Source organism: Panthera onca, chromosome A2 (genome assembly GCF_046562875.1).
Source record: "Panthera onca isolate mPanOnc1 chromosome A2, mPanOnc1 haplotype 2, whole genome shotgun sequence".
In the NCBI taxonomy this organism is placed as follows: domain Eukaryota; kingdom Metazoa; phylum Chordata; class Mammalia; order Carnivora; family Felidae; genus Panthera; species Panthera onca.
Window position 1 is genome coordinate 64,866,738 of NC_138340.1, and position 18,068 is coordinate 64,884,805.

Consider the following 18,068-nt stretch of genomic DNA (forward strand, 5'->3'; position numbering starts at 1 on the left):
CAGGTACCTTTTTTCCCCCTTTATCCAGGAAAAGTAACATTACTATCCGGTGCCCAGGATCAAAGAGCAAGTCCAAGTCTGCACCGCACGGGGCTCTCTGCTTAGCAGTTGAGCATCCTTACAAAATTAACCCGAGACGTTTCTACTTGTGGCGGACAGAGAGCGAGCAGGGAAAGGGACACTGAGGGGCGGGAGAGAGGTTGGCAGAGATTCAGAAGGGACGCTGTCCGGATTTTTATGCGTTTCTTACTCTCACCCGTCTATACACCTCTGTGTCTCCGCATGCAAAGAGGAAAATAACTCGCGACAGTCGGCTAAGCTAACGCGGCCTTCGAATTCCAAATCGAAGAGTTTGGGGGGTTTTCAACAGGGGCCAAACCAAGCTGTCCACAGGCAGGAAGGCCGGGGCGGGGGGGGGGGGGGTAATTAGGAAGGAAGAAATTGAAGAAAAGAATCAAGGAAAGAAAAAGGCGCGGATGAAAGGCGCAGTGGAGAGTGAGTGACGAGGCAGGAGAATGGCAGCCGGGGTGGGCAGGCGGCCGCGCGAGGGACTGACAGGTGGGTCGCGCTGCCGGGCGCGGGAGCGAGGGGGCGGGAGGTCCCTGACTCCCCGCGGCGCCAGGCCGCCGCAGCGACGCCTGGCGAGAAAGCGGGGGCCGCCGCGGAGGGAGCGGGGAGCGCGCGGGGCGGGAGGCGGCGGGAGGCGGGCGCGCGGGCTCCCTGGCCGGCCCGGTGCCACTCGCCCGGCCGCCCGGCCGCCCGCCCGCCGCGCTCCGGGCTTCTCCTGGCTCCCTCCGACGCGCCGCGGCGGCCCGGCCTCCGGTCACCTGGCGCGGCGACCTCCCCGCGCCCCGCGGCTGGAGAAGGCGAGGCCGAGCCCGGCGGCCCCAGGGCGCGCTCGGCGGCGGAGCCGCGGGGACGAGACCCGGGGCGGAGCGGCGGAGGGCGGCGCGGGCGCGGACGCGAGTTGGGCAGCGCGCCGGGCAAGCCCGCGGAGCCGCCCTAGCCGGGTGCACGCGCCGGGCGGAGCGCGCAGGTGGGGCTGCCCTCACCGCGCTGCGCCCCGCGCGGCTCCCCCGCCGGCAGAGGATGGGCGCCGGCGCCCGGGGACCGCGCCCGCCGCTGCCGACCCGGAGCCCGCCGCGAGCCCGGCGTCCGGCCCGCGCCCTGCGCTCATGTATGTAGGCTGCGCGCCCGCCCCCGGGGCCCGAGGGTGCATGTGGGGTGTCGGCGCCCAGAGCGCCGGGACGCGCCCGGGGCACCGCTCCACCCTCTGGCTGCTCGGGAGGACCCCATCCTCCCGAACCCCCGACCCCAAGTTTGTAATCTGGTGGCTCGCCCTGGGCTGCGGTCCATCGAGCCGGGGCTGGGAGTGAGCACAGGGCACAGTCGTTCTAGGTCTCCTGGAGGGGGGTTTGGGCGGTGGGAGGGGGCGGGGTAAAGACCCCCTGGAGCGCGCCGGGTGGAGGGGTGGAGGATGGACGGCGAGGTGGGGAGAGGCTGGGTTGCCCGCACCCTGCGGCGCGTCTAGGGTTCTCGTGGCCCCTTTGGGCGGCAGAAACTTTGGGATCCAGAGAGGCTTTGGGAGATGGGGAGAGTGAAAGGGACTCGCTCCCGCCCTGCACCCCCAGCTCCCCCAACGCACTGCTTGGTGCTGCCTGGGCACTTCGGGCTCCACCGCTACGACCCCCCCCCCCCCCCGCCCTGGGTGAAAGCGATCACGAACCCAGCGCTGCGGCCCGCTCGGGGATCTCTCGCCAACGCTCCGAGTTGCTGAGCGGCTGGCAGGGCGCGGGGGGACCCGTGGGGGAGCCGAAGCCTCCGGGACCCCCGACCCCGCCTCCGGGGGCGGTCAGGGACATCCTCCCGAGCTTCTGGGCCAGGGGAGGAGGGCGGGGATGTGGCTTCTGCTCCCTGTCCAGCAGGCATTTAAAAAGTTGTTGGGAAATGAATCACGGGGTCCTGGGAGCTCTGTTAACCCCCTCCCTCCCCGTTCCCCAAAGGCCCTAAGGAGAGCCAGGGGGGTCCCCCCACATCCTCCCGGACGGTCTCCCGTGCCCAACTCCACTGCGGAATTCTCCATTGAGTAACCTTTGAGACCGCGTGGCTGGCACCCCAGGGGGCACACCCCGGGCTCCCGGATTATGTGGCTCCATCCGAGTTTCGCAGGGGGGCGCGGGACCGGCTCGCTGCATTCCGGCAGCCGCGGCTCCGCCACCCGCCCAGGGCCGTCCCCACCGCTAGCCGCGGCCGCGGGAGAAACGCCGCCGGCCGGCATCTCTCGGGGACCCCGCCGCCACGTCCGCGTGCCCCATCTGTGAGGTCTGGGGGGCCGGCGGGGCTCCGACGCTGGGCATGCTGCCCCCGCCCGCGCCGCACGGCTCGTTCCTCTAGAGCGCTGCCGGGGCCGGGCGGCGCGGGGCCGGGTGGGGGCCGGGCGCGCGCGGGCCGCGGGGCTCAGCTGTGCTGCTGTTCTCTCCGCAGGGACGGCGGCTCCCGGCTGGCGGCGGCGCGCCCCCGGGCTGTGAATGCGACTCGCCCCTCGGCCGCGCTCCCCGCCCGCCCGCCCGCCGGGACGTGGTAGGGGATGCCCAGCTCCACTGCGATGGCAGTTGGCGCGCTGTCCAGTTCCCTCCTGGTCACCTGCTGCCTGATGGTGGCTCTGTGCAGTCCGAGCATCCCGCTGGAGAAGCTGGCCCAGGCGCCGGAGCAGCCGGGCCAGGAGAAGCGCGAGCACGCGTCTCGGGACGGCCCGGGGCGGGTGAGCGAGCTCGGGCGCCCCGCGAGGGACGAGGGCGGCGGCGGCCGGGACTGGAAGAGCAAGGGCGGCCGCGGGCTCGCCGGCCGGGAGGCGTGGAGCAAGCAGAAGCAGGCCTGGGCCGCCCAGGGCGGGGGCGCCAAGGCCGGGGACCTGCAGGGCCGGGCCCGCGGGGACACCCCGCAGGGGGAGCCCCCGGCCGCCGCCGCCGCCGCCGCTGCCGCCGCCGCCGCCCAGGACGCAGCCGGCCCGGACCTGGCGCCCACGCCGGAACCGCCGGAGGAGTACGCGTACCCGGACTACCGCGGAAAGGGCTGCGTGGACGAGAGCGGCTTCGTGTACGCCATCGGGGAGAAGTTCGCGCCGGGCCCCTCGGCCTGCCCGTGCCTGTGCACCGAGGAGGGGCCGCTGTGCGCGCAGCCCGAGTGCCCGCGGCTGCACCCGCGCTGCATCCACGTCGACACGAGCCAGTGCTGTCCGCAGTGCAAGGAGAGGAAGAACTACTGCGAGTTCCGGGGCAAGACCTACCAGACTCTGGAGGAGTTCGTGGTAAGAGGCGAGCGCCCGCCGGGGCCACTTTGCACCTCCCGCCGCGGGGTGAAACCTCCCCGCGCGCTAGGCGCCCCCACTTTGAAGAAGAGGCGCGTTCTGGTTCCCAGAGGCGGACAGCGCTGTGCTCGCGTCCCCTCAACACGATCTGTCTTTTCAGAGCGGAGGTAATCTTTAAGGCAAAGTGGCCGATCCACATTAATTTCTCGGGTCTTCGCCGTGAAAGGGTTTGGAGAGGGTGAGGCCCACGGCATTGAGGGGACGGCCGCCCCCCCACCCCCAGCACTTACTGGCTGTGCTGTCCCTGGTAATCCACTGCTTCTAATTTAAAAAGCGTGGCCGCTGAAATGCTCAACCTGTTTCCAAACACGGGTAATTCGGCGTGCCATTTGGGGTATAGTCTTCTGCTAATAGCTAATTAAGGGAGACCATTCCTATAAATAAGCCATCTCCCCAGATTATGGGTTGGAGTATCACGCAAATGTCCTCAAAAGGAAAAGAAAATGCTTGATCATTGGATGCCAAAACAGTGGATGGCAAAAACCAGAAAGTGTGGTTTAGGGTTATTATTATTATTATTATTATTATCATTATTATTATTATTTTAGGGGCATACTAGTAACAGTGTTTACAGCGCTGGCCATCTCCTGAGCACCTACTGTGCGTCAGGCTGCAGGCCGCGCTTTTCCCGTGTGTTAACTTGGTTAAACCTCATAACATACTGTGAAACAGATGCTTACCTGTGATCTCCGGTTGATGGGGAAGAGGAAACTGAGGCATAGAATATTTAAATAACAGGGTGAAGACAAGGTTGCCGTTAAGAAGCAGACTCATGAGTCAGGCCGAGCTGTGCTAATGCACATTGTCTGCTTTTCCCCTTACATGCTGCTATGTGAAACAGAAGCCCAGCCCCGCTGGGGCACAGGTTTGGATGGAGATGCTGGCCCCTTGCACGTGCTGGTCCCTCGGGGAACTCTAACAGCCCTGCCTCTCCCCCGCTCCGTGGCCTGGGCAGAACTGCACAGATCTTCATCCAGACCCCCCAAGGGAGGCCTGTCTGGACACGTGGCCTGTTGACTGGGCAGAGAGAGGGTTTCCTGGGTGACAGGGGGCGTCCTGGGGCCTGCAGCCCCCAGCACTGAGCAGGGAGGGAAGGCAGGGGGAAAGGAATCCTGCTAGAGGCCCCCGGAGCCCAGCCTCGGAGATCCACACATTCAGGATATGCCCAGGATGTGATGGCCCCTAAGGAATTTGAAGAATCAATCCCTGGTGTGGTAGAAATAGAAAGCCAGGAAGGACTGATCTGTAGATAAGGTAGCAAGTGTGGAAGGAGTGCTGGGATTTAGAGTCGGGAAACACAGGTGTCCATCCTGGCCTTGCCACTAACCAGCACGACAAGGACAAATCGCATCTTTCCTCTGGGGTTGTTTTCCTCATCTGTTAGCTAAGGCTGGTTGGAGCTCTAACGGCCGGCCTCATGCCCAGGATGCATCCCCAGGCCAGCCTGTTTAGCACAGTTGTTCACTCCAGCCCTTCGAAGAAACAAAGACAACTTTGTCGAGAAACTCCTATGAACCAGACCCTGACCATACACCAGGAGTTAGGTAGGCGCCCTGCCCTCACAAGGCTCCCTTGCTAGTGGGAAGCCGGGCACACGTCTCCCCAGGTGCGTTGGTGCTGAAGCAAAGGTCCTGGCAAAACCCAGGTACCTTCCCAGGTGCTTACCCAGAGGTACCTTCCTTACCCAGAGGTAGGTATCTACTCTGGGAAGAGATATCTTCCCTACCCAGGGGTACCTTCCATGTTGGCCTGGGCCGGGGCTGTAGGCATGAGCCCAACAAAATAATTCTCTTGAGTTTTAGGCTCATGAGAAAAATCTCTCAGGGTTATAAGAACAAAGGCAAGTCGTTAGTTTTTATCGTTTGCATTTGTTGGTTGCATTGTATCTTGTTTTATAGTCATTTCCTAAAAGAGTCTCACGAAGTCAGCTGCATTTCGATCTAAAAATCCCAGACACGCCACAGGGTGGCCAGTCATCTGCCTGAGATGACAGACAGAAGAATTCAAACTTGTGTTGTAGTAATTCATCGCTAAGTGCTGGGTGCCACGGAGCTGCCTTTGCGAGCCAGGGAAGGGGTGGGGGTGGGGGGGGACTCTTATGTGATTCAAAAATCGTTGGTCAGGAAGCAGAACGTGTTGCAGGCTCTGGAGATGGGGGATGTTGGCAACAAACGGGAGATTGGAGAGATGATACTCTTGGGAAGAATTAAGGTACCCGTGAACCTCTCTTTTGAGTGTTAAGTACATCTCTCGTCTCCAAGTGGTACTTCATTCTCAACTTTCATCCAGTCATCAGCGGCTGCCAGGATGGACACGTGCATGAATGTCGCAAAGCTTCTACGCGTTCGGTGTCGCGCTTGCTCCCCTAACACGCACAACCCTCTAATGATTTCATTCTGCACGATGTGTATGTCATGCTCGTTTCTGTGACTAGGGGGGTTGCGGTTACGCCCAGCTGCGGTGCCGAGTGCCCGGGCACGACCACTGTCCACCTCTCTGCTCTGGAGGTTCTGGGCTTTCAGCGAGAACTCCGCTAGTGTGGTCTGTAGTTTGCACAGCACCGTGTGCGGGCAGTGGAAAAGGAGAGCACGTTCTGTCTGAAGCGCTTTGCTCTTCTCCGAAGAAAAGGTTAAGGAAACAGGGGTTGTGGTCCGTGTGTGTCTTGCTTGGAATGCTGGTCACCGCAGCAAGGAAGGAGGGGAAAGGGAGGCCAGTGCTGGGCCTCCTTCCCCGGGAGGCACACAGGTGTCTGAGGCGTCTGTTCTGTGCTTCCCCAGAGAAAGGGAGGTAGTGATGGATGCTGGGGGCTCACTCTGGGCGTCTGTCTGGGAAACAGATCCTGCCTGGTGCCTGTGATGCTGTGCATCTGGCCCCTGAGAGGCGGCTTCCCTCCGTCTTCCTGGGCTGCTCTTTCTTGGGCATGTGGCTCTTTGCCCAATTTTCACAGTTTCGTCTTTTCCCTCCTCTCCCTGCTCCCTACAGACGCCATCACAATCCCTCTTCTTCGCAGCTTGGCTGATAATCTCGGCCAGATGTCAGTGGAAGACCTCACTCGCCACGCCCACGAAATCCCCTTACGCTGATAATGACTAGAGTAACATCCTCATGTCTCTAGGGGTGTTTACAACTTAATTTGTGTAGCCACGTAAAAATGTAGTTGCTGGTGGAGTTTTCTCCACTGCCTCTCAAATTCCACCAAGTGGTCTGTTCTTCAACTTACACGAGCAGGTATCCAACTTTGGAGAAGGAAGCCTGGTCTGCTGGTTTGTATTTTTTTTTTTTTTTTATTTTAAAATGAATGGCATTTTCACGTGTTCTCTGCTTCCTGGGGACATGCTCATTTGCTGGCATTGCCGTCATAAAGGACCACAGACCAGGCAGCTTAAACCATAGAGATTTATTGTTTCACGGTTCTGGAGGCTGGGCGTCCGAGATCAAGGTGGGGGCAGGGTTGGTTTCTTCGGAGGCCTCTCTCCTTGGCGTTGTAGACGGCCGTCTTCTCCCTGTGTCCTCACCAAGTTCACGCTCTGTGTGCGTCTGCGTCCAGTCTCCTCACACAGGTCATATTAGATTGGGGCCCACCTGGATGACCTCATTTTAACGTAATTGCCTCTGTAAAGATCTTGTCTTGAAATACGGTCACAGTTGGAGGTACCGGGGGTTGGCACCTGAACCTGAGAATTTGGGAGGGAGGGCACAGTCCAGGCTGTAACATAGCCATAACAGGTGTCGGAGGCCAGAGTTGACCTCACATGGACGAGCCCAAGGAGATACAAGGACTGTGGCCAGGGGAAGCCTCTCTGGCAAGTACGATTGAAGAAAGAATTTACAAAGAAGGTGCAGGGGTGATTGGTGATAAATTCACTGCCCGAGAAGCATAGCCAGGCAGGCAGCCCACCTAAACCACTGTCGTTCTGTGCCTATTCCATTCCGAGCGCTGTTAGGACCTACTGTACTGTTTATGGCGGTAGATTTGTGAGCCAGACACAACTAATGAGCGGCTCTCCGGTGGGGGCTCCCTGGAGCAGTTTCAGATCTGCCCCGATGACTACCAGGCAGGAAGGCAGGCAGCAGGTCAGATTTGGAGTTTACCAACAGAAAACAATTGCAGTTTGAGCCACAAAATTAAGTTGTTCCCCTCACGGGGTCTCCTGATGCCCTGGGGGACCGTGAGGTTAGAAGCGGGGTCCGCAAGCTTGTCCCAGTGCTTTGTAGCATCTAAGCAATTTATACAACCCCCGCCTGTGGATAAGGCCCTCCAGGAACATGAACACTGCTCGCGTCTTGGCTTCTGGGTCGTGTGATGCCAGTTCCGCCTGTCCGCGGTGGCTCTCGTAGTGATCAGGAACTCTGATTAGCAATTGTGGAAGTCTTTGAAGAAAAAGAGACGCTGCATTATTAATAAGTACTGCTTGCTCGCCTGTTTTTCAGAGCGAGAGGCCTGTTGAACCGGAGGCAGCTGGACAGAGATCCGCAGGCACAGGGATGTGGGGCCGCCGGGGAGCCCAGGCTCTCCCAGGGCGTCAGTGTCTGACCCATGATTAACCCTGCTGCAGAATCTCCTTTCCAGAAGTTTAGTAATGAAAAAACTTCCTCCATGAAATCTGGAATCAAAAGCTCCAAGTAGATCTCTATTGCAATTATGAAAAGGTGCCAGGAGAGAGACACGTTCATCATATTTTTCAGTTGCATGGTATTTATTTCCGTTCTTCAGGTTGATGTTACTTAACATAAAACAATACTATTATTATTTACCTTTGCAAAGTACAATGAATCAAGCTGCGTAAAGCTAATGTTCTCTAGTCGGCCGGATGCTTGTGTTGTTGCTAAGCCTGAGTTTGGTTGGGTTCTGAGTAAGATTTTCTCAATTCTGGACCTGTCAGTTTCTGCCTTTCTTGCCCAAAGCCATTTAAACAGTAGCAGTTTGTTTTAAAAATTTTTTAATGCTTATTTATTTTTGAGAGAGAGGGAGACAGAGCACTAGCAGGGGAGGGGCAGAGAGAGAGAGAGGGAGACACAGAATCCAAAGCAGGCTCCAGGCACTGAGCTGTCAGCACAGAGCCTGAGGTGGGGCTTAAACTCATGAACTGCGAGATCATGACCCGAGCCAAAGTCAGACGCTCAGCTGACTGAGCCACTCAGGATCACTAAGAGTAACAATTGTTTTAAAGGGGGAAGTCCATATGCTTTCTCTGAAACTTTCCGGTGTGGCCAGGTGTTGACCTTCAAAATTCAACATGGTTAAGTGACTTGATCCAAGTTATGGAGCTAGTAAATGATGGAACCAGGATCTGAGTCCTAGACTGTTGCCCTTCCAACTATGCCATCTTATGCCCGTGACCATATGGTCATGAAGTGGCATCTTGTGTGTGACCACGAGAATCCCAGGTACGTGGAGAAGGGAAAGCTCGAACAGGTTTGGGACACCTGCCCCACATTTGTGTCCAGTGCTGGACCAACTTGGCCAAGGGGTTATTTTTGTGGGTTTGACTCAGGCCATCTAGAACAAAATAAGTATCTGTGTCCTTCCGAGTAGGACATCTTGAGTGTCCGCCTCCTTCAGTGTAAGTGGAGGGTCTCAGCGTCCTCTAGGACAGAGCACTTAACCCTCTAAAGATGTCTGTGTGAGCCCTTGTTCTGTTTCATTCTCGTACCCCTGAACAATTCTCAGAGCCTCCTATTTTCCAGTGGTCCAAAGTAAAGAGTATCCTGCTTATCTCTCAGTTTATGAGAAGTAAATGAGATATACGTGAAGGCAACTTGAACCTACAAAGCTCTGAACAAACTGAAAAAAAAAGAGAGAGAGAGAGAGAGAGAATAAGCCTGCAGCCAGGTGAATGTGGTTTCTGGGGGCTTCCCTGGTGAGCGTGCCTCTTGTGGGAGGTGACTACCCCCCTGGAGGGTTTTTAGTCCCTGGGAAGACTGACTGTGGAGGTTCAGCATTAGGGAGGGCCTCTCTGGGGTTTTCCCATAAATATTTCCTTTGGTGGAAGGTATCTCCAAATCTGATCAATCCCAACAAGAATTTCTTCTTGCATTTTTTAATTCAAAAATATTTTTTTGCGGGTGCCTGGGTGGTCAGTCGGTCAAGCGTCCCACTTCGGCTCAGGCCACGATCTCACACTTCGTGAGCTCGAGCCCCATGTCAGACTCTGTGCCGACAGCTCAGAGCCTGGAGGCTGTTTCGGATTCTGTGTCTCCCTCTCTCTCTCTGCCCCTCCCCCACTCCCAGTCTGTCTCTCTTTCAAAAACAAACCTCAAAAGAAAACATTTTTAAATATATTTTTGGGGGTAAATACTTGCCAGGCTTTGGACACGATCCTGGAGACATAACGCCAAACCTTGGAGTGCCCCCAGTAAACGGGCAGTGACCCCAACGTCGCAGGCAGTGACCACAAGGTGTGTGATGTGCTGTGAGAAGCATCGTGGGGCTCTGCAAGGCACCCAGCTGGAAGCTGCCCATCTAGACTCTTGTCGAAGGTTTGTTTTTAAATGACAGGGCATGCCTGGGACAGGTTTCTAGGGGGAAGAGGAGAAGAGTTTGTCTCAAAGAGCACAATTGTGAGTTTGGGTGGAAGATGATGCTTTTCCACCTAGCCTGTGTACCCTATAGCCATCCTTTGTGGTATGCTTCTGACCACATAGCTGGAAATCCTTTTTTTGCTGTTTCTGTTCCAAGCCTGAGATCCTGCCAGCTGGATTTCACTTCTCATTCTATTTCTGTCGGGCACTGGGGTGCGGCCAGGACACGGAGTGCCTTTCGAATCTGCAGAAAAGGATGATGTCAGGCATCTGCCCATGGCCCTGTGAGTTCTCTCAGAAGCCCGAGGCCCATGGAGAAGCATAGGGATGGAAAATTAAGAAGCCGTGTGGCTCTGTGCCATGATCTCTGGTTATGGTGGAAAGGATTTTGCTTTAAACGTGGTGAGACCACCCTTCGCCCGGGAATAGAGAAAACTAATAGCCCGAAAACCCAGCACTTAAAAAAACTCGTGAAATCCCAGATATCATAGAAAACACATCTTGGGGTGCCTGCGTGGCTCAGTTGGTTGAGCGCCCGACTTTGCTCAGATCATGATCTCACAGTTTGTGGGTTCGAGCCCCACGTCTGGCTCTGTGCTGATGGCTGGGAGCCTGGCACCTGCTTCGGATTCTGTGTCTCCCTCTCTCTCTGCCCCTCCCCCACTCGTGCTCTCTGTCTCTCTCTCTCTCTCTCTCTGTCAAAAATAAATAAACATTAAAAAAAAAACCCACTCATCTTCTTAAAAGCACAGCTGAAATGGGAAAAAAAATTGAGAAAAATTAATCCCTAGAGGTAAAATCCAGACAGGAAAGTCAACCTTGCAGTGGTGACCATCTGAGAGCATCGTCTGATGCCTGGGATCGAGGCTGGGGTACCTGACAAACCCATGGCCCCAGGGAGAGAGAACATCACACCGGGGTGTATCTCATAAGGCCATGCTCCCCCAAAAAGCATGTCCTGCAAAGGAGGACTGCAGACAGACCCCCCTGGATGGGCCTCACGGCTGAGTTGAGCTGACAGGTTTTTTCTGAACGTTTTCTGTATCTAGTGCATGTGCTGTCTTACGAGCATGAAGCTGCTTCCCTGGATGGTCCAGAAAATCCAGGTGGGGTATTTGTGCTGAAAGGCAGGGTTGGGGGGGGAGTGGCGTCCCTGGCTGGCAATGACGACAGGTGTCTGATAGAAACAAATGTCCCCAGGAGGAATGCACCCTCCCCCGGGGCCGCAAAGAATCCCCACCAGTAGCATTCCAAAGAATGTGATAGCAAAATTAAAATTACACACAAGAAGGGGCATCGTAAGCAAGAGTTTGCTGAGACTAAAGTAATCCAGTGAGACCCAGATGTTGGAATAAAAATGAGACTATTTAATATGCAAAAACTCTATGTTAAAATAAAATGCATAGATAGACAAAACAAGTATATTCCCAATACTGATCAGTTTTGAAGAAGAATCAGGTAGAACTTGTATACAGCAGTATATAATAGTTTGAATTGATAATCAATGGGAGGGTTCAGCTTTACATCAGGTACAGGTTATAAGCTAATTCAACGAACTAGCAGATAGATTTGGAGAAGTCACCCAGAGTGAAATATGGACACACAGATGGAACGTAGGAAGGAGATGCTTTGTTACATGGAGGACAGAGAAGAGATAACGTGGATCAGATCAGAATTCTGGAAGAGGCAGTAGAAAATACAGGAAAAATGAAGGGATGGAATGCCAGACATTCTAGTTGAAAGACCTTGATTTTCCAATTAATGAATCCCTAGGAATTTAAAGAAAGGTAAACAGGAACACCTGGGTGGCTCAGTTGGTTAAGCGTCTGACTTCGGATCAGGTCATGTTCTCGAGGTTCCTGGGTTCCAGCCCAGCATCGGGCTCTGTGCTGACAGCTCAGAGCCTGGAGCCTGCTTTGGATTCTGTGTCTCCCTCTGTCTCTCCCCCTCTCCTGCTCGATTCTGTCTCTCTCTCAAAAATAAATAAACATTAAAAAATATTTAAAAAAAGAAAGATAAACAAAAATACATTCACCCGTAGCCATATCATAGTGAGACTGCAGAGCACTGAAGGCAAAAGATTTTAAGAGCATCCAGAGAAAACAGACTTTACCTTCAAAATAACAGTAACTAGGCCGACAGCTGACTTCTTATCACTGGTAGAAAGACCCCAAACAGTAGAAGAATGTGTTTAAAGAACAAAGAGAAAAGAAGAGTTAATCCAATTTACGTATCCAGCAAAACTATCCTTCAGGAAGGAGGCTGAATGAAGATATTTTTAAACAAAAATAGAGCATGCCACCAAACGAACCATAAGTAAAGCAACTTCAAAATGCAGTGTAAAGGATGAAACTCAGGAAGGAGAACATGACCTGGGAAGCCAAGTCACAGAGTCAAGAAGGAATGGAAGAAAAGTTACTGCTCACTGAAGCATAGACCAGTGGTTCTCAGCTGAGGGTCATGTTGCCCCTGTGGGGACTTGTTCAATGGGTGCAGACGTTTTTGGTGGTCAAAACTGGGGTGGGATGGGATGCTACTGACATCCAATGAGTGGAGGCCAGACATGCTGCCAAAATCCTACAGAGTGGAGAATGGCCCCTGATAACCAACATCCAGAGGGCTAGAATTGAACACCTGGACTACAGATATGGATTTTGAGTTCCAACTTTATCCTTAAACAAACAGGAAATGCCATCAGATACAACTGGTAAATGTTCTTGGAAAAAAGTTATTACCAGGGCAGGGGGTGGGGGGCAGCTAGCTCAGCTTTAGGCCAAATCATGCCATAGGTAAGCAGTTGCAAAGGCCCTCCTGCTTTCCAGGACTGCTGATCACAGACGCCACCAAGCTCCCTTTGCCTGTGGGTGATCATTCCTGCCCCTCCTGTAATAAAATTCAGATGTTTCGGGGCACCTGGGTGGCTCAGTCGGTTAAGCGTCTGACTTCAGCTCAGGTCATGATCTTGCGGGTTCGTGAGTTCGAGCCCGGCGTCGGGCTTTCTGCTGACAGCTTGGAGCCTGGAGCCTGCTTCAGATTCTGTGTCTCCTCTCTCTCTCTGCCTCCCCCGCTCTTTCTCTGCCTCTCTGTCTCTAAAAATAAATAAAAACGTTGGGAAAAATATTTTTTTAAACTTTAGATCACTTCAAGATGATACGCCCCTCCTTCTTGGCTCTCGGTACCTGTTGTCCGTGAGGCAGCTCAGAAATAAATAGTAATGTCTCTACCAAAGTGTACCAGAACGATTGGTCCTCCCGTTTTGCCTTTTTGCTTTCCTCAAAGGTTGACATGCTACACAAATGTATCTCCCTTGTTCAGCTTTAAAAACAACCTCTCATATTTTACTTTTGAATGTCGTGTGACTTTTGAAAGCGGTCCCTCAGTAGGAGGCTTAGGGCAGAGAAAACACAAACTTAGTTTCAAACAAGCCACGACTCTTACTTATTAATTCCCGTGAAGGTATCAGAAGCTATAGCTGGGCTCCTGGTCCCACTCTTGAATCATTGATGGTTATATTCTGAGTGACACTCGGCCCTGGGCCAGTGGACAGGTTGTCACGGGGGCATCTCTGTCCCCACAGCCACGGGGCAGGGAGTCCTCAGTGGCCAGGATGCCCTGCGCACGTGTTCTTTGACCCGCTGGTGGCTTAGCCATGTCACGCATGCAGACATTTCAGGGGTGGGTAGACTGGAAGAGAAAGAAATCAGACAAGGCCACTGGCTTCCCCTGGGCCTGTGAAGAGCCGGGGACGCAGGCAGCCTGAGGGATCAACTCTGCTCATGTCACCTCCGGCTGAGGGCGGAGATCCCCTCTGGTCCCCATGCCCTCCAGGAAGCCAAGGAAGAAAGCTCATCTTGCACCTGGTGACCGCCAGGGTCGGCTCTCTGGGACCTAAGAGCCAAGAGGATGTCTTTGTGAGTGAGCCCTGTCGTGTCTTCTCCACCGCGGACGGGGACTTCCCTATCTGGAGAAGAACAGGCTGGCAGTGTCCTGTTGTCATTCCAGGACGCTCTGGAAGAGGCTCAGCTTTGGAAAGGAGCGCGGGGCCAATGGCATGAGGCCTGGGCTTGGGCCGCGGTCCAGCACCTTCCCGGGAATCAGCAACTGCTGTGCACGGAACGGAGCTTCAGGACAGTCAGACCCTGACCTCACATGTCGTCCAGACGGGTGTCTGCGTGGCCACCTGATAGCTGGGAAGCGTGGGCCCTGTTCCTGGAGCCTGGCCAGCTCTGGGCAGAGGAGACAGACGTGCTTCTTGGGTCGTCTTTGTTCCTCCCTGCCGAGGACAAGCCTTATTCTTGCCGTCTCGAAGGAAGAATGCCAACACGGAGCGGCATGGTTCTGTTTTCTTCTGGGGTGTGTGTGTGTGTGTGTGTGTGTGTGTGTTGTTAGGATGAGATGTGCCTATGGGTTTCAGCGTGTTAAGTTTCCTAGCGTGCCCCAGTCCCCACCACTCGCTATCATGCACCTGGTTCACCACCTTGTTTTCTTACGCGACGGGCCCCTGAAAAAATTTTGAATTTGTGATCCTTCAGAGAGAACCAATCCCACATCCCGCCCTCATACCCACCTTTTAAAAGCCTACTCCTTGGAAGGATTTTTTTTTTTTTCAATGTTGATTTATTTAGAGAGAGAAAGCACAAGCTGGAGAGGGGAAGAGAGAGAGAGAGAGAGAGAGAGAGAATCCCAAGCAGGCTCCATGCTGTCAGCATGGAGCCCCACGCAGGGCTTGAACTCACAAACTGTGAGATCATGACCTGAGCTGAAATCAAGAGTCAGACGTTCAACCGGCTGAGTCCCCCACAGGCGCCCCATCTTTGAGAGATATTTCATTTTAGTCATTTAGGTATAAAATGAGGAACAAGCCCTGTTTCTTTCTCTCCAGGGATAACTTATGTTTCACTCTTTATTCTAACACAAGAGGCTGTAGATTTTCCCATTTTTAAAACAGTGAAGTTTGGCTTTAACAACATCTTTCCCCGGGGCCCTTACCGCCCCAGTCTGGCCCCAGGCTGGCCCCAGGCTGGCAGTGCCCAGTTGGCAATGTGTCCTTTCCATTCAGGGCTTAGTTTAGGAATCTGAATGAGCAGAGCATCTATTAATGTAAACCAACCCCCCCAAGTCTCAATGGCACCCTGCTCCCAGGGTCAGAGGAGAGGGGCTCTGTGCAGACCCAGTATCCCAGCATGGGGGTCCCGGTCTGGCTGCCTGTGATCACGGGCTCTCCTCTCTCCCTGCCCTGCTCTGTGTGCAGCAGGCCAGGGTCTGGGGGCCAGGGGCTGGCCCACTGTGGGCACATGTCTGCCCCCACTGCAGAAGTTTACAGACATTTACTTCTCACAGTTCTGGAGGCTGGGAGTCTGACATCATGGTGCCAGCAAGGTCTGGTTCTGTTGAGGCTCAAGATGGCCACCTTCTCCCCGGGTCCTCATACGATGGGGAGAAAGCTGACCGCGATCACCAGGCTCTTCCTTGTATTTGAAGGACAGGAATCAAACCTTGGGGCCCCACCCTCCTGACCTCAGCTCCCATCCCACTGGGGGGTTAAGGCTCCAACGTTAATTTTGGGGGGACCCAAACACGCACTCCATGACAGGAAGCCCGCGTGGTCTTTTTCGCATCTCATCTGACCGTGTGATCTGTCAGGTCAGAACATTCCAGAATGTTCACCAATGTTCTTCTAGCCAAGCTACTCAGCTGTTTGCCACCAAGAAGAATGCACCACGTAAACACGGCCAGCATTTTTCTCCCTTCTCTTAAGTGAGTTCCCTCATGATCTGTGTTAATCTGAGGGAATCCATCACGAGGGGATTTGAAGGACGTGATTAGACAGTCTTGCCACAAGCTAAACCACGAAGAAGGAAAAGCCACTCTCTGATGTGGCGTTGGGGTGTCAGACTGTTGTACTGTTAGTCTGTTGTGTGGTGGGCGGGGTGGTTTTCTTCCCCTCACTGAAAAGCTGACAGCTTCTGGGGACAGTTCTTAATTAAGTCCCTTTGTGTGCAAATCCGTTCTCTGACAGAGAGTGGAAAGACAAAGAGAACAACAACAACAAAAATAATCTCTCCTGCAGGGCCTGGGGAGCCGCAGTGTTCTGTCCCTGGGTGGCCAGTGGCTTGTGCTGGAGGCTGGAAGGTGGCCAAGGATGAAGCCCATTTCACTTTGGGGAACAGAAGGCAGGGCAGAGGGGCACGCAGGTCCGAGCGCTCCGTGCTGGTCTTGACCGATGGAAGGCCTGGAGGATGCAGGCTGGCAGGCAGGTGCATCGGTGTCCCTGAAGGACCCTGCTGTTTTCCCGTGTGGAAATGGAGCTTTGCAGGTGCCTTGCCTAGTTTAATAAGATGGTTTCAGGTAAGCGACCTGACGTAGCCTTGGGGAGAGATCTGCTTTGAGGGGACTGTGGAAAGAAAGCCGTGCCCTGCATAGCACCTCCCGGCTTCTTGCAGGGAGACCTGGGGAGGCCCGGGACACATGCATGAGGCTTGTACAGGAGAGGCGCGGTGGACCAACCAGACCCCCAGTTCAGGCTGCTTCCCCGGAGGTTCTTGGCAATTCACCAGACTCGGGGGTGTGTTTCACTCCGGGGAGGTGGGGGGGGAAGCAGAGTTGAAAGGCAGCGCTCCAGCATTTTTCTCCAGCGCCCAAATAACACAGCTCCCGGCAATCGGAAGCTAATAAGACCCGGTGGTTTAAATAGAAGGGGACTTTGTGATTTCCCTCTGAGTGCATCACACGTTAACAAGTGTGGCTGCCTGGCACTTTGAAAGCAAGCTCGGCAGCTGGAAAGGACGCTTTCGCCATCTGGTGACAAAAATGTGACAGTGACTTTGGGGAAGCTGCTGGTCATCCCCAGCAAAGTTTTTAGTTGGTGCCTCTGGCAACTTGTTGCTGAATTCAACAGGGTCGTCAAATAAATTCCGTGACAGGGTCAGGATGTGCAAACAGAACTCAGGTGCGCAAACGCTGAAGAAGTAACGCTCCTGAGTTTTAGGATGATTTCCTTCCGCTCCGGGGCTCCCCACACCTGCCGATGGTGGAAAACGTGGTTCTGTATCAGTTCAGTTGCGAAGTGTCTTAGGGGTATCTCTGTCCTTTGAGGTCTTAGGAATCTCATCTCTTCTGGGTAATTACTCAGCATCTGAGGATTTCTACCTCTTGAAAGACATTCTCCTCTACTTTCATTCTTCCTAAGACGCGCTGGAAAGCTCCCGTTGGCCTTAGGATGTTGGGAAGGGCACCTTGTCCCCATGGCATCCTCTGCATATTGGAGTTTTCTCTCTTCACTCTCGTTCCAGCCAAAACCCACAACTTTGCCTGGAAAATTCTTTTTTTTTTTTTAAGTTCATTTATTTTGAGAGAGAGACAGCGCAAGTGAGCGAGGGGCAGAGAGAAAGAGAGAGAGAGGGAGGGAGAGAACCCAAGCAGACCCTGCATTTTCAGCCCAGAGCCCGACACAGGGCTCGAACTCGTGAACTGTGAGATCATGACCTGAGCCAAAGTCAAGAGTCAGACGCTTAAACCGACTGAGCCCCCTGGCGCCCCTGCCTTAAAAATTCTTAATATGCACCCAGCTCACTTAGCATCTGGCACTGTCTGCCATTCTGTTAGCTTCTCTCCCGTGTCTTTATGCCCTAGCTCCCTAGCCAGACTGAACACTGGGGTGAGTGGTGGGATTTTCTTCATACCTCCCTTTGAGAGTGCAGGAGTCCAGAGGGCAGGGAGCCTGGGGGGCTGGCGATGGGACCTGGTGTCGCAGCCCCAGGACCCGTGTGTACATCACCCCAAATCTGCAGGTTGGACACGTCCAGATCTTACATCTTCCATAGTTGGATTTGAAAAGAAGTTTGTCCCTTGGGTGAGTAAGGGGGCCTGGATCCCCAGCTACTTGGCACAAATTGTAGCTATTTAAAGGCAAAGAGAAGAGAACGGTAAAAAAATATGCAAAAGGAAGAGTGTGGTGTGACATCTGTGCCCTAAGTCTGGGACTCGATCGCTCCAGAATCTGGAGGCTGCGTTTTCTCAGCTCCAGCCGTGCACTTTGCCTTTTGGTTTCCAAACATGCGTTTACAAGCCCTGGGATCCCTTCTGTAAAGTCACTGCCTTAGTGTTCAACTCATTCTAGTGACTGTGTCTTCTCTCCCATTAGTGGATTAAATGTGGAATCCAAATCTTGATCCCTCTC

The 18,068-nt window shown here is 54.4% G+C and overlaps 1 protein-coding gene across 1 annotated transcript in view; it reads left to right on the plus strand.

Annotated features, from left to right (window-relative positions):
* The first annotated feature begins 429 nt into the window (after window positions 1-429).
* Window positions 430-18,068, plus strand: part of VWC2 (von Willebrand factor C domain containing 2) — a 124,572-nt gene continuing 106,933 nt past the window's right edge. Inside the window, exons 1-2 of the mRNA XM_060632086.3 lie at window positions 430-558; window positions 2,485-3,307. Coding sequence (XP_060488069.1) covers window positions 2,588-3,307 — 720 coding nt within the window. The 5' untranslated portion in view covers window positions 430-558; window positions 2,485-2,587. The remainder of the gene's footprint in view (window positions 559-2,484; window positions 3,308-18,068) is intronic.